The 15,444-nt window shown below is 43.2% G+C and overlaps 1 protein-coding gene across 2 annotated transcripts in view; it reads left to right on the top strand.

Annotated features, from left to right (window-relative positions):
- ASS1 (argininosuccinate synthase 1) overlaps window positions 1-15,444 on the top strand; it is a 155,364-nt gene that overhangs the window by 83,668 nt on the left and 56,252 nt on the right. For both annotated transcript variants that reach the window (XM_073600484.1, XM_073600483.1), the window contains one exon: window positions 13,617-13,707. In XM_073600484.1, the coding sequence (XP_073456585.1) occupies window positions 13,617-13,707 (91 nt within the window). The remainder of the gene's footprint in view (window positions 1-13,616; window positions 13,708-15,444) is intronic.

The raw sequence follows: 15,444 nt of genomic DNA, 5'->3' as shown, positions 1-15,444 counted from the left end.
CTGCCTGTAGTTTTAGAGCTATGTCCCTACAAATCTATCTATCTATCTATCTATCTATCTATCTATCTATCTATCTATCTATCTATCTATCTATCTATCTATCTATCTATCTATCTATCTATCTATCCTCTCTCTTTTCAGGTACCTTGTCCTTTTAGGCCGTATGCTGCCAACTGCAAGGATTTATAAAGAAAGGGAAAAAAAACAGATGGTTGGGTCATTTTCTGCCTCCATGAGAGCTGATTGAGGGGCAATGAGGCATTCTAATGTTAGAAAGATAGAAATTTACTTGCTTTAACTTCATATGGCGCTTTGAAAGAGTTCATTCAGACCGGGACACAACAACATCAACGGGGTGAATAAAACCATTGACGGCACAAGCGGCCTTACACTAGCATTCACTTCATGGCCCATTTGCTGCTAATCTGTTCACCCCTCTCTGCTGCCACCTCTCCCTTTTCTCTCACACTCTTTTCTTCCTCCCCTCCTCTCTTCATTCTCCCCCTACTTATTGCTCCCCCCCCCCCCCCAACACACACACACACCTACGACTCTTTCCCCTTATTTTTATTATTATTATTTTTAGCGGCATTTTTTTCTTTCCTGCTTTTTTTTTTTTTTTTTTTTTTTTTTTTTTTTTTTTTTTTTTTTTTCCGCCTCTGTTCCTTCTTCGATGACATCGCTGCAGCAGCCCCCCTGCCGGGCCAGATAAATGGAAAAGCCTGCGATACAGTGGCACCGATGACATGTCATTTGAACTGAAGGCTTTGAAAAGAAAAAAAAAAAAAAAAAAAAGAAAAAGTGGCTGACAATAAAAGGCAATGGCGAGACCGGGTTGTCGCTTTATTTCTATTTGGTTATTTTATTTAATAGAGGTTGTCAGCGGTGGAAGGTTTGAAAATTGGCCTCTAAGTGACTTTGATTTCCAGTGTTTAGTAAAGAGATTTGAATGGGATATTTTGCGGCTGCCCTGCAGACCCGACTCTCTTTTTCACTCAGCCTGACCCTACCAGCCAATCTAGGGTTCAAGTTTTTCTTCTGGATTCGCTTTTCCTGACACATTGGCATGGAATGATAGGTGGTACACTTTAGGTTTGTGGATAAGAGCCTTGCCTGTCCACCTGGCTGTTTGTATGCAGCATTTGCTCTGGGGCCCCTGGTTCTTGGAGCCCAATGCTGAAAGAAAGAGGAAGCAGTAGATGGTGTGACAGTATGTGAGGTAATGGAGAATCGGTATATTTCACCTCGCATGCCTTCTATTGTAAGAGACTGAACCGGAATCCGACCCGGGTTTTTCCAGCCTCTGTGGCAGGCTTGGTTCCGGTCCGGATTTTGTGGTCCACTTGAGTCCACGCTCAGGTGGACTTTAACCACTTTCCGCCCGCCATATAGCAAAATGACGTCAGCAAAGTGGTTGCGATATCTTGACCAGACGCCATATGCTGTTGTCGGGATATCAAGCCGCTGCCCGCCCCCCCCGGGCATGCATCGCGGCGATCGTTGTTGTGGCATGTCAGTCTGACACACCGCAACTCCGATCTAGGTAAGAGACTCTTTACCATGTGATCAGCCGTGTCCAATCACAATGTAAACAGGAAGAGCCGTTGATCGGCTTTTCCTCACTTGCGTTTGACAGAAGCAAGTAGAGGAGAGCCGATCGGCTGCTCTCCTGACAAGGGGGGGCCTGTGCTGATTGATTATCAGCGCAGCCCCCCCTCAGATTAGAGTTGCCACCTCATCCCTTTAGACCTGAACACATATGAATTTCACAGGTTCTGAGGCTAATTGAATGCCGATAAGGCACCAAGTGTGTTTGATTACCACCTTAATCAGCCACAGAACCTGTGTAATTAATATGTGTTTGGGTTTAAAGGGATGAGGTGGCAACCCTACCTCAGATGCCTGCCCAGGACCACCAGGATGCCCACCACACTGGACCACCAGGTATGCCACCCTAGGCTACCAGGGAAATGCCAATCAGTGCCAGTGAAAAATGCCTGCCAGTGCCACTGGTGATGCCTATCCGTGAAATCTATCAGTGCCCATCAGTGCCGCCTATCAGTGCCCAGCAGTGTCGTCTATCGGTGCCACCCATAAGTACCCATCAGTGCACCTTTTCAGTGCCCACCAGTGCCACCTATGAGTGCCCATCAGTGCGGCCTATCAATGCCCATCAGTGCTGCCTATCAGTGCCGCGCTATCAGTGCCCATCCTCAGTGCCATTTCATCGGTGCCGCCTTATCAGTGCCCATCAGTGAAGGAGAAAACTTACTTATTTACAAAATGGTATATCAGAAACAAAGAAAAGATTTCTTTATTAGTTTAGCAAAAAATAAAAAATGCAGAGGTGATCAAATACGGCCAAAAGAAAGCTCTATTTGTGGGAACCAAATGATAAAAAATTAGTTTGGGTACAGTGTAGCATGACCGCGCAATTGTCATTTAAAAAGTGACAGCGCTGGAAGCTGAAAATTGGCCTGGGCAGGAAGGCGCAAAAGTGCCCGGTATTGAAGAGGTTAAATGAGCAGGAAGAGAGCACAGCAGAGCTCTGGCCTGAGACTCGGAAGGGAATCTGAGAGAGAGGAGCTCTGTTTGGATTTAAAAAGAAGGTTTGCTTTACCTCATGCTTTTTATTTATTTATTTATTTTTTTTTAATGGCGGATCTTGATGGGTCTTGTAAAAATAAACCATTAATAGTTTTGTCTCTACTCCTAAACCAGACCTGAATAATTTGTTGTCTGTGCCTGCCCTAATTTAAAGCCTTAATGCCGCGTACACACGGTCGGACTTTTCGTCTACAAAAGTCCGACAGCCTGTCCGACAGACTTCCGGCGGACTTCCGGCGGACTTGCAGCAGACTTTCTAACGAACGGACTTGCCTACACACGACCACACAAAAGTCCGACGGATTCGTACGTGATGACGTACACCGGACTAAAATAAGGAAGTTCATAGCCAGTAGCCAATAGCTGCCCTAGCATGGGTTTTTGTCCGTCGGACTAGCACACAGACGAGCGGATTTCGGGGTCCGTCGTAGTTACGACGTAAAGATTTGAAGCATGTTTCAAATCTAAAGTCCGTCGGATTTGAGGCTGAAAAAGTCTGCTGAAAGTCCGGAGAAGCCCACACACGATCGGATTACCAGCCAGCTTTAGTCCGTCAGCGTCCGTTGGACTTTTGTAGATGAAAAGTCCGACCGTGTGTACGCGGCATAAGAGTTCCTTTCACTGGACCAAGCCCAACCCCTGAAAAACAACCCCGCACCATAATCCCCCCTCCACCAAGTGATTTGGACCAGTGCAGGAATCAATGTCTATGGATGAGCGAGTTTGTGTTGGAGGACTTTGACTGGCCTGTACAGAGTCCTGACCTCAACCTGATAGAACACCTTTGGGATTAATTAGAGTGAAGACTGCGAGCCAGGCCTTCTCGTCTAACATCAGTGCCTGAGCTCACAAATGCGCTTCTGGAAGAATGGTCAAACATTCCCATAGACACACTCCTAAACCTTGTGGACAGCCTTCCCAGAAGAGTTGAAGCTGTTATAGCTGCAAAGGGTGGGCCAACTCAATATTGAACCTTACAGACTAAAGCCTCGTACACACGACCGGATTTTCCGCAGACAAAGCGTTGGACTTTTGTCCGAAGGGCATTGGCCAGGAACTTGTCTTTCATACAAACGGCACACAATTGTCAGCCAACAAACGTAGTGACGTACTACGTGGCTTTTCAGCTCATTAGCGCCACCCTTCGGGCACCTTCTGCTAATGTCGTGTTTGGTGAGCATTGATTCCGAGCACGTGTGTTTGTACTTTGGACTTTTGTCCAACGGACTTGTGTACGCACAATCGGAAAATCCAACAACAGACCGTTGTCAGCGGAAAGTTTTAAAGCCTGCCTTCCAACATTTGTCCGTGGAAAATCCGACAACCATTGTCCGATGGAGCGTACTAACGGTAGGATTTTCCGCCAACAGTCTGTCAACAAACAATTCCCGTCGGAAAATCTGATCGTGTGTACGAGGCTTTAGACTGGGCTGCCATTAATGTTCATGCGCATGTAAAAGGCAGGCGTCCCAATACTTTTGGCAAAACAGTGTATATTAATAGAATAAACAAAAGGCCAAATTGAGGCATTGTATCAAATCATAATCCAGTGTGGCGTCAAATGGCCTGATCCATGCATCACCTTGTCGGCAAGTTTCAGGGGATGCACCCAGTGGCAGCTGGTGAAAATATTTTTTGGGGGGGGGCGCAGACCCCTCCAGGTCCCTACCTGCAAACAGAGCCTCCATCGCTGTCATGGCTCCCCTGATACCCAGCCAGCGGCTTCCGTGTTCCAAATCTTTCAGCCTCACCGGAATTGGTGCGTGGGGAATTTTGATTCGCTAACGTCAAAAGTGGGCGGGTTCGGCCCGAGCACAATGTTAAACAAGCCAATTGGAGCCTCATGCTCCAAACACGTGCTTGTTTAACATTGACAGACCTAATAGACTTCTATTAGTGTGGTGCCTCGCCGTGCACCGCACACACATCGGAGGATTCATGTTTAATGAAATCGTAATATAACAAAAAATGTTTTACTTTAAGATGTTAAAAATGTTAGTCATATTATCATTTATTTAAAAATAAATGTTTCTATGAATAGCATTCCTATTGGTCAAACCTTTGGGGGGGGGAGAGGCGCCCCTTATGGATCGGCCGCCACTGGATGCACCCATTTTTTTAGAGCTCTGAAGAAGGTGGTGCGTCTTCCGAAATGCATTAGCTTGCCGACGTGGTGGTGCTGAGTCAGGTCACTTGACGCCACACTGGATCATGATTTGATTCGATACAACGCATTCATTTTCCCTCCTTTGTGAATATGGATTTGGATTACTGTTTGTTGTTTTAATAAATTATGTAGCAATGCACCATTTTCCAGTGTGCTCTTTTACATTTGTCTATTGAATTCCCCTATCTGAGGAAGGTTTGCACCATTGGAGCATTTCAGTAGAACAGTTTACTATCCACACATCACTTTGATCTTGTGGCAATTCTCTGAGCGTTGGGGGGTGTTTGTTTGTTTCTGCAAATGGAGCACTTAAAGACATAGCTCACCTTTACCAAAAACTGCCTATGCAGATAGGGGATGTCTGTAAAAAAAAAAAAATAAAACAAGTTGAATAATGTCCTTGCTTTAGATGAAGCCTGACTGGAAAACTCCTAGGACGTTGCTAAGAGACAACTAGCTGTTACTGTTCACCATCACAAGAGTGAAGTTTTTCTCTGACTCAAACCCCCTCACATGCTCTCATGCTCTTTCTCTCCACTGATGCAGTAGCTCAGCATTTGAGAGCTTACTGCTGTCATGGCGACATTAACAGTACCAGCTAGGCTGTTCACACCAACATCACAAAAGAAAGCTCTCAAACTCTGAGCTTAGAGCTACTGCATCAGCAGAGGGAGAAAGTATGTGAGGGGGTTTGAATCAAAGAAAGTGTTTACATCCTGTGATCGCAAAGGTGAACAGTAACAGCTAAGCTTCTCTTAGCAACGTTCTTAGCAACGTCCTGGGAGTTTTCCAGTCAGGCTTTGTGAGGTACTTAAATGGCCTACACCTATAACAAGGGCATCATTCAACTTTAGTCAGAGCTGCACAGTGTGTCTTTATCTACAGGTGTCCCTTATCTGAATAGGCATTTTTTTTTTTGTAAAGATAAACTGACCCTTTAAAAATAACTAACACTGGGCTGTCTTTCTTAAAGTGGTTGTAAAGACAGAGAGTAGGAATACTGTTCTAATAAGGTATACTACACAGTGTAAATTTAGTTTTTTTAAATGATGCCGCTAAATACCTTATTTCAGATCGCCTCTGTGCGGTCATGTGACCTCCCACCGCTCTTCTCCACCGATATAAGGCCTACAGTGGGAGGGGCTGATATTCCCCTCTAACATCAGCCATGAGGTTATGTGATCGCTGAGCTGTCCGATCAGCCCCTGTCGATTTAGTCCTTAGATTGGGGGAGGAGAACAGCGGGAGGTCACGTGACCGCACAGAGGCGATCTGAAATAAGGTATTTTGCGGCATCATTTAAAAAACATTTACACTGTATAGTATACCTTATTAGAACAGAGGGGCTGACAGTAATCCTTCTTTCTGACTTTACTGCCAGCTACTAATAGCGGCAGGAGGAGAGGGGCGGGGAGGAGGTCGCTCACAAACTAGGAGCTGACAGGCAGGGAGGGAGGGGGATAGGGGAGAGACTGGGGGATGACAGAAGCATTTAAACTAACTACGGTATCATGGATTGGCAGCCATAATTACTGTGGTCAAGTCACCTAAAAGGACACAGGAACAGGCAGAATCAAACAGGTTTTTTATAGCATAGAAAGGGACAGATTAGACAACACAAGCACCATACTGTTTAACCTGCTTTAACCACTTCCCTTCCCATGTATTGTAATATGACAACCGCAAGGTGGCTTTGCCATCGCGGGCAGCCGTCTTATTACGTCCTTGGTTTCCCGGCGAATTAGGGGGAGCGCCTGCGCCATCGTGTCACTCGGGAGCCGATGCGCGTGCCTGGCAGCCTCGATGTCCGCTGGGCACCTGCGATTGCTGGTCACAGAGCAAGAACGTGGATCTGTGTGTGTAAACACACAGATCCACATCCTGTCAGGGAAGAGGAGAAAGATCATGTGTTCCTAGTATATAGGAACACCAATCAGTCACCTCACCCAGTCAGTCCCCTCCCCCCACAATTAGAATCACCCCCTAAGTAACACATTTAACCCCTTGATCGCCCCTAGTGTTAACCCCTTCTCTGCAGGTGACATTTATACATTAATCAGTGCATATTTATAGCACTGATTGCTTTATAATTGTCAATGGTCCCAAAATAGTGTCAAAAGTGTCTGATCTGTCCTCCGCAATGTCACAGTCCTGAAAAAAATCGCAGATCACCGCTATTACTAGTAAAAAAAAATAATAATAAAAATGCCATAAATCAATAACCTATTTTGTAGGCGCTATAACTTTTGTGCAAACCAATCAATATACGCCTATTGCAATTTTTTTTTTTTTTTTTTTACCAAAAATATGTAGAAGAATACATATCGGAATAAACTGAGGAAGAAATTAGTTTTTTAAAATTTGGGATATTTATTATAGCAAAAAGTAAAAAATATTGTTTTTTTCAAAATTGTCGCTCTTTTTTTTGTTTATAGTGCAAAAAAATAAAACACGCAGTCGTGATTAAATACCTCCAAAAGAAAGCTCTATTTGTGGGGAAAAAATGATCAAAATGTCATTTGGGTACAGTATTGTATGACCGCGCAAATTGCCATTCAAAATGTTACAGCGCTGAAAGCTAAAAATTGGCCTGGGCAGGAAGGGGCCCTGTATTGAAGTGGTTAAAGGAACAGTATTTTTTTTTTTTTTTTTTTTTTTAGGGGTACAACCTCTGTTGTCTTGTTTTGCATAGTTTTATGGTAATCAGTAGGAGCCATGCCATGTCTGTACCTCCACTATTGCATCATAAAAAGCATCAACACATGGCACATGAAGAAAGGCTCCTGGTAGGAAGAGAGATTTTATTTTCCTGTTCCTGATACAGACCAGCACAGCTTTCATATGATATAGAGGAGTAGTGGTAAGACAAGGCTCTTAATATTTCTCTTCAAATCAGCATCACTTAAGCAAACCATACATTATGCAATTTTTTTTCTTTCAACCACGGGTTGAAAGAAAGAAAATTGCTCGATTTCCCCCAACAACGCATTCAGTGTTAATGGGGGAATCCCTCCTGCGGAGCTATTGTGCTCTGACAGCAGGAGGTTTCCCCGCCGTCAGAATACAATGATCACGGCCGGCAGCTAAAACCGCTGGCAGTGACCGCACGAAAAAAACAGGCTGGTTGTTCTAAAGTCGATTGATGTATCAAATTCAGTACAACCAGCCTGCCCATGGACGAATTGTAATTCAGCTGAACTGGACGAATTTCGGTTCGTCTATGGCTGGCCTAAAGCACACCATACATGGAGCAAATTTCTTTCCCACAAAAAAAAAAAAAAGTGCTCCTTTCCCCCATCAACACACAGTGTTGACAAGGGAATCCTTTCCACTGAGCCGTTGTATTCTCCCTTGGGGAGTGGGAGAAACAGTCCCCGCCAGGAGAAGGCAGTGATTATTGCTAAAGACTATACAGGCCGTTAGCGATAATCGCATGTAAAATTTGTCAGGCTGGTTGTACCCAAGTTGATTGATTGATCAACTTGGTACATTCAGCCTGGCCATGCATGGCTCAGATCTTAGGCCGGTTCAGCCTTAGCCTATGGGCAGCAGTCTGAGCAAACAGCCAGTTGCCCCTTTATCATCCTTCCCCAGGCTTAGGAGTATCCTGGACCAGGCTGTATTGCTTAAAGTAGATACTCACCTCCACTCACTGATTATTTACCTGCGAGCCCCCATGCTGGCACTGACATCTTCTCGAGATCTTCCACAATCTTGTTTGGCCAGGCCATAGTGATGTAACTCATGCACATGGAAGGTAATTCCTTCCAACATCTTGCAGATTCTGGAATTGTATACAAAGTTTGCTCAATTAAAGAGTTTGCCAGGAGGAAGGCAAAAATCCTTTATTGTAGAAGAGACTTAGTGGGGATGATTCACTAAAGGTAAAAAGGCTGTTCACACCTATGCGAATTGGATGCAGGTTTCCCCGCATCCAATTTGCATAGCAGGAGAATGTGACCGCCTCTCCATGGAGCCGGTTCACATATCTCCGAGGCGCATAGGCGTGCGCAGGGGGTGTGCCAGGTGTGCCTGGGCACACCCTAATCCCTATGTGCGGTACCCATTCAACCTACTGCCTGGGCTACCCCCACCCCGCAGTGCTGCTGGCTTCCCTACTCTCCTCCCAGCTGCTGTGGGGGATGTTTCAGGATGGAGACCGGGGAAGGGGCAAGTAAATATATCATTTACCAGCCTCTTCCCTTTTTAAAGGAACACAGTAAACACACTCACTGTGCCCATTCATAACAGAAGCATAGTAAACTGTTTACTATGCTTCAATTTGAACAGGAAGCCCCTCAGCACAGAGCACTTCTGATTCATTCACTGCCCCGTGCAGATGAGGCCGCAGAGTAAGGCACGTGTGTTTGAGCTTTGGGGTGCACACCATAATACAATAGGCTGCGCACACCTATGCCGAGGCGGCTGTGGAGTACACTGCACAGAAACGCTGTGCGTCTTTGGCTCTGTTTCAGGCCCGAATTCAGGCACAGATTTGTCCCTGATTCGCCCCTGAAACGGAGAATGGGGACGCACAGCGTTCCTGTGCGATCCGCAGCCGGTTCCTAAAGGAGAACTTTCCCTTAGCTTAGGAAATGTGGTTAACACCAGTTTGCACAAAAATACCCAAGCACATGCAAGAAAAAAAAAAAAAAACATCATTTTTGCTTGGCCGTGATTGGATGATGGAAGTCAGTAGAACTTACTCTGATTCACTGCAATAATCCCCTTACGAAGTGAACAGCTCGTTTGTCTTTGATAAATCATCCGCAATAACATTTGGGAAATCAACTGATTTATTTGCCCAGCTTAAAAGGGTATATTTAGAGACCTGGCGTTGGAAAACATCAGGAGCTTGCAGGTGTAGAATTATCTAGTTTGGAGTATGACAGAGATAACTATAAAACATATTGGGGGCAAAAAACGTGGACCTCCGTTAGGTGCTTACGTGGTACTGTAAAAAAAAAAATGTATTCACACCTGTTAGGTTTGTGCACAGGATCCATGTTCTTTCTGGTTAAGCTCACATAAATATATTCTCCATATAAAAATATTCTCCATCACTATATATCTTTATATCTAAAAATACAAAAATAAGTTTCGTTTAGACTAGAGATCTCCTCAAAGAGTAAAGCCAATGAAGTGGTTGAGATATCAAATTTAAAATCTGAATCTTTGCAGTTATCTGAGTCCAGGGGCCTGACCATTTTTCTCATTATGCAGCTACTAGCATTGCTGTATGAGCATTTATCAGGAGGCACCCTGCCCATAGCATACAGTAGGTGTCTTCAGAATTCATAGCAGGCCGTGCAGAGAAAGCTGGGTACCGCATTGATTGACAAGCATTAATACGCCCACAAGTCAGGGACAGCAGGCAATCAAATGGGCCAAAGCGGATTTTAGCCACTAACCCAGAAAGGCCATGATTGATGAGTGCTCCATAAAGGCGCCTCTTCATTGTAACTCTGCCAAGGCTGGAATTAGGCTGATGCGTTTTTAGATGAGTTTTAGCTTTGTTCTTCTCAGCTCCCCTGGATGTATTAACCTTGGGGACACTGTACGAGTGCGTTCCAGCGGAGCACCTGCTGGGGTCACCCAGCCCCATTTCTTTCTCCATCTTTGCAGAATAAACTAGTGTGCAGTGTAGAGAGCCCCATCTTTATGCAGAAGCCTTATATCTGCCAGATTCTGGAATTTATTTTGCTACGGACTTTTCTGGCAGTCTCTAAATAAACATGGGTTTATTAGAAAGATTCAAGATGTAAGTGAAAAAATAGTCCTGTTAAAAGGTAACTCCACCTAGAAGTGATATTTTTGTTTTGTGTGGTGCCAGGCAAGTTAAAGCAGAAATTGAAGTACATAAATGTTAACTGTCTTACCTTGCAAAACATTTATAGTTCTTTTTAGCTAGTTTTCTAATAGAGACAATCCTGTTTTGACCTTAATTTCCCTAATTATGTATAAAGTAACACAGCTTAGTCAAGGATCGTACCGACATGCGATTGGATAGTGAAGGAGTAGGAACATTCTGAAGCGTTTAGTCTAATTTCTTCCCTTCCAATGAGCCACATCCCTGTGTCATGTAGTAAAGCCTGTTGACTTATGCTCCGTACACACGATCGGATATTCCAACAACAAATGTTGGATGTGAGCTTGTTGGCGGAAAGTCCAACCGTGTGTATGCTCCATCAAACATTTGTTGTCAGACTTTCCACCAACAAATGTTGGCTAGCAGGTTCTCAAATTTTCCGCCAACAAATTTTTGTTGTCAGACTTTCCGATCGTGTGTACACAAGTCCATCACACAAAAGTCCACAAATCAAGTACGAGCCGGAAGCACTCAGTCTTGTAAAACTAGCGTTCGTAATGGAGATATCACGTACGTCTCGTAAGTCACTACATTTGTAATTGTTGGCCAACATTTGTGTGACCGTGTGTATGCAAGACAAGTTGGAGCCAACAACCTTCGAACAAAAATCCACGGTTTTGTTGTCGGAAAGTCCAATTGTGTGTACAGGGCATTCGAGTGATATCTCTTTCTTTAGGCTGGATTCACAACATCGTGTTGCTATAACATGCATTGTGGTAAAGGATTTTTTAAAATAAATACATGACAAAGCATAAAAATGTATTTACTTACAATTCTGCTCTAAATGATTTGCTGGCTTCTTATAGATCCAATAGACTCCAGTGGAGAAATATGCCCACTGGACTTCCTATGGCTGCAGTGTAGGCCTTACAAAGCCAGAGTGTGGAGTCACACTCCCACCATGAACCATGGATTTTCTATAATGTAGAATAAACAAATAGGGAATCCCGCTATGAGGGTGGGATACCTGCATTATGACTTAGTAATGTGAAGAGACAAAAACTACAGTGGGAAAATCCTAGGAAGGAGTCCCTAAATGGTGTTGTAAGTGTTTCAACCTACCAGATCAAATCTTAGGATTCAAAATTATAATTCAAAACACCACATTAGTCACCACTCATCACCAACAAGGAAATATGCAGGATAATTAATGTTCCCCCAATATCCCATCATTCAAACAACATCATATGTGCAAGTTTACTGTCCAACCTGTATGTTCCCTACTTATTTCCAATTTTGTATCATTCTGTTCTTGTCAGTAGTTTGCTAGTCTTTCTATTCTTTTATGCAGCCTGACAATATCTTTGCCTCTGCCAATGAATAGCTTTACATCTTTAACAATTGACTGCTGTCACCTTTCCATGTATATTGTCTGCCTAAAGATAGCTTTTTCTCTTATGTGTTCTCTCCCTCAGCATACTTTATCCTTCTTTGTCTACTTCCTCCCTCCTTATACCTATTCTTCCTTGTCTACTGCCTACACCCTTTAATTTTCCTGCTTGTTTACTGCGTCCCTTCTTGTACCTTTCCTTCTCTTTTGGCTTCCTCCCTCCTCATACCTTTCCTTCCTTGTCTACTGCCACCCTCCTCATACCTTTCCTTCCTTGTCTACTGCCTTCTTCCTCATACCTTTCCTTCCTTGTCTACTGCCTCCCTCCTCATACCTTTCCTTCCTTGTCTACTGCCTCCCTCCTCATACCTTTCCTTCCTTGTCTACTGCCTTCTTCCTCATACCTTTCCTTCCTTGTCTACTTCCTCCCTCCTCATACCTTTCCTTCTCTGTCTACTGCCTTCCTCATTATGCCTTATCTGCAATAAATTAGCCTCAGAACCTCTGTAATTCATATGTGTCTGGGTTTAAAGGGATGAGGTGGCAACCCTACAAGTTTCCCCTCATACCATTCTCTCTTTGTCTACTTCCACCCTCCTCATACTTTTCCTTCCTTGTCTACTGCCTTTCTCCTTTATACCTTTCCTTCCTTGTCTACTTCCTCTCTTCTCATACCTTTCCTTCCTCGTCACTGCCTTCCTCCTCATACCTTTCCTTCCTTGTCTACTTCCTCTCTTCTCATACCTTTCCTTCCTCGTCACTGCCTTCCTCCTCATACCTTTCCTTCCTTGTCTACTTCCTCTCTTCTCATACCTTTCCTTCCTTGTCTACTTGCTCCCTCCTCATACCTTTCTTTCCCTGTCACTGCCTTCCTCCTCATACCTTTCCTTCCTTGTCTACTCCCTCCCTCCTCATACCTTTCCTTCCTCATCACTGCCTTACTCCTCATTACTTTTTTTTTCTCTACTTCCTCCCTCCTCATACCTTTCCTTCCTTGTCACTGCCTTCCTCCTTATACCTTTTTCTCCTTGTCTACCATCTCCCTCCTCATACCTTTCCTTCCTTGTCTACACTCTGATTCTTTATATTTTTCCTTCCTTGTCTACTGCCACAACTTCATATCTTTTGTTACCTATCTATTGTCTCCCTTCTTTAACCTTTCCTCTCTTCACATACCTTTTTATTCCTTGTTTACTGTCTCTTCCCTCTCATACCTTTCATTCTTTGGACACCCTTTTCCCTTCCTGATATGTTTTCTCTTCCATTCCTAGTGTCTGTCTACCTAGATCTTAATTTTTTGTATACTGCCTCCCTTTTTATACCTCTACCTTTTTAGTTTTTTGTCTGCATCCTTATGCCTATCCATTAGTCTACTACATGCCTCCTCATACCTTTACTGTCTACTCCCTACTGTCTGTTTCTCCTCATTTCAGTACTGTGCTATTGCTCCTCCTGTCTGTCCACCTAACTCTGACCCTTCTTGGCATATGTTTGTTTCTTCCACCTAAAGTTGTGGACAGGGTATGCTTCAAGTATACATTATTCCTCATGTCTTCTATATGGCTGTAATGTTATCCAGTTTTTTATATCATAGATGCACCCCACTACTGTATCTCAGTGGTACTGTTTTTATTTTCTTCCAGAACCATGCTCCAGATGGTCTGTTTGTGAAAACTAAAGATCCTGCAACTGCTCCCAACACCCCAGACATTTTGGAAATTGAGTTCAAGAATGGTAAGCATCTAAAAGCACGCACTGTATAACATAGTAAAAAGAAATGTTAAGTTGACAGAAACAAGTGAACTGCAGTTTAGTAATTATGAATGGCTTCTAACCTGTGCCTACAGTTTTAATGTGGATGCACTGTTAAGCAGAAAAGCCAACATTTCAGATTTTGGCCTGATATAACACCATTGTCTATGTGAGATACAAGACTTTCTGTGTATGCTTAATATTACTATAGTGATAAGAAATCTGCCTGAACCCTGAATTCTGCCTTTCAACTGTGTGACCGAATGCCAAGGCATATGGTCACATGTGGAAATCCTCGAACACGGTTTGATGGTTGTACGACCGATCATCTGATTTTTGTCAAAAGTGCGTGTGCAGGATTTTGTCTAGCATACTGACTAGCAAATTGTCATTTGACAAACACGAACGTAGTGACTTACTATGAGAGTATAAAGAAGAAGTTCATTTCTCAAGCGCCACTCTTTGGGCCCCTTCTGCTAATTTCATGTTAGTAGAAGTTTGGTGAGTGTTGATTCGCACTTTTTTGTTAAGTTAATTTTGTTTGGAAGGCAAATAGCGTCTCTAATTTAATTTCTGTTGTTTTTTTTCTGCACAATAAAAAAATTGTGTAGAATAATACTTGGTTATGTGTTTTTCTTCAAATGACAGTTTGGGAGTAGGTAGTTACATTGAGAACAACACAAAGGAAAATTAACAAGGAACACCAACATAGTTGTATCTTCCATCTTAAAAAATCAGGGATAATGGTGTTGTGGTAACTTCACCAAAAAATCAAACAACCATAATATTAATTTTATTTATATCACTACAAAACACATGCCTTTTAAAATAAGTTTGGCATAACTACATCAGTATAGCCAGCAAAGCAGCTTCATTATTATCCCATTAAAGAAGATGAGAATGTGCGCTGCATTTTGACATTACATCAATTGCCACGCCACGAATGTTAATTCTAGATTACGAACAGTAGTTTACAAGACCAAACTCTTCCCGGTCGTTCTTTGATTCTGATCATGCGTGTTTGTAGTTTCGACTTTTGTGTGACGATTTCTGTACTGACCATCCGAAAATCAGACGTTGAGTTCACATCCGACAAAAATTTTATAGCCTGCACATCCAGCTTTTGTCTGATGAAAAAGTGAAATCGGCTGTCAAAAGCACTGTACTAACGATCCAAAAATCCACAGACAGCTCCTCTTATGAATTTTCCCATCTGATTTTCGTATTGTGTGTACGAGGCTTGAGTGTTGCAGGGCTTGTTCAACATTTATGCTTCTAAGAGAACATGGTGGTCTAGATGGAAGGAAGTTATTTAAAGTAGACCAATGATTTAAAGTCCTATTTGAGTTAACTGTCGTTCTGTACATTCTCCTCTGCCAAGGTGTACATAGGCACGTTGATTGGACCTTGAGCAAGTTTGTCCTGACTTCTGATTAGGGAAATTATGAAACACTAAAGTGAGGTGCCTTGTGACCTAATGTATATCCACCAATGGCAAGCTATACTTTTACTTTATTCTTTCCACACCATATTTATGCAGTTGCTTTGAGGAGTTAAAGTGGGTTGCCCAATCGGGGAATGGCCAGTCAAGCAATGAACTGGGCAGTAGTTGAATTTTGGAAAGGACAGTTGAGTATGGATTTCACTCATGTTTTTATCTACTGTTCATAATCTGGTGTAAAAGTAGACTCCCTTCAGAATTGAAGACTAAGACTTGAA

The sequence above is a fragment of the Aquarana catesbeiana genome, linkage group LG09 (assembly GCF_042186555.1).
Source record: "Aquarana catesbeiana isolate 2022-GZ linkage group LG09, ASM4218655v1, whole genome shotgun sequence".
NCBI lineage: Eukaryota > Metazoa > Chordata > Amphibia > Anura > Ranidae > Aquarana > Aquarana catesbeiana.
The sequence above is the reverse complement of the archived record's forward strand: the minus strand, read 5'-3'. Positions and strand labels throughout refer to the sequence as shown.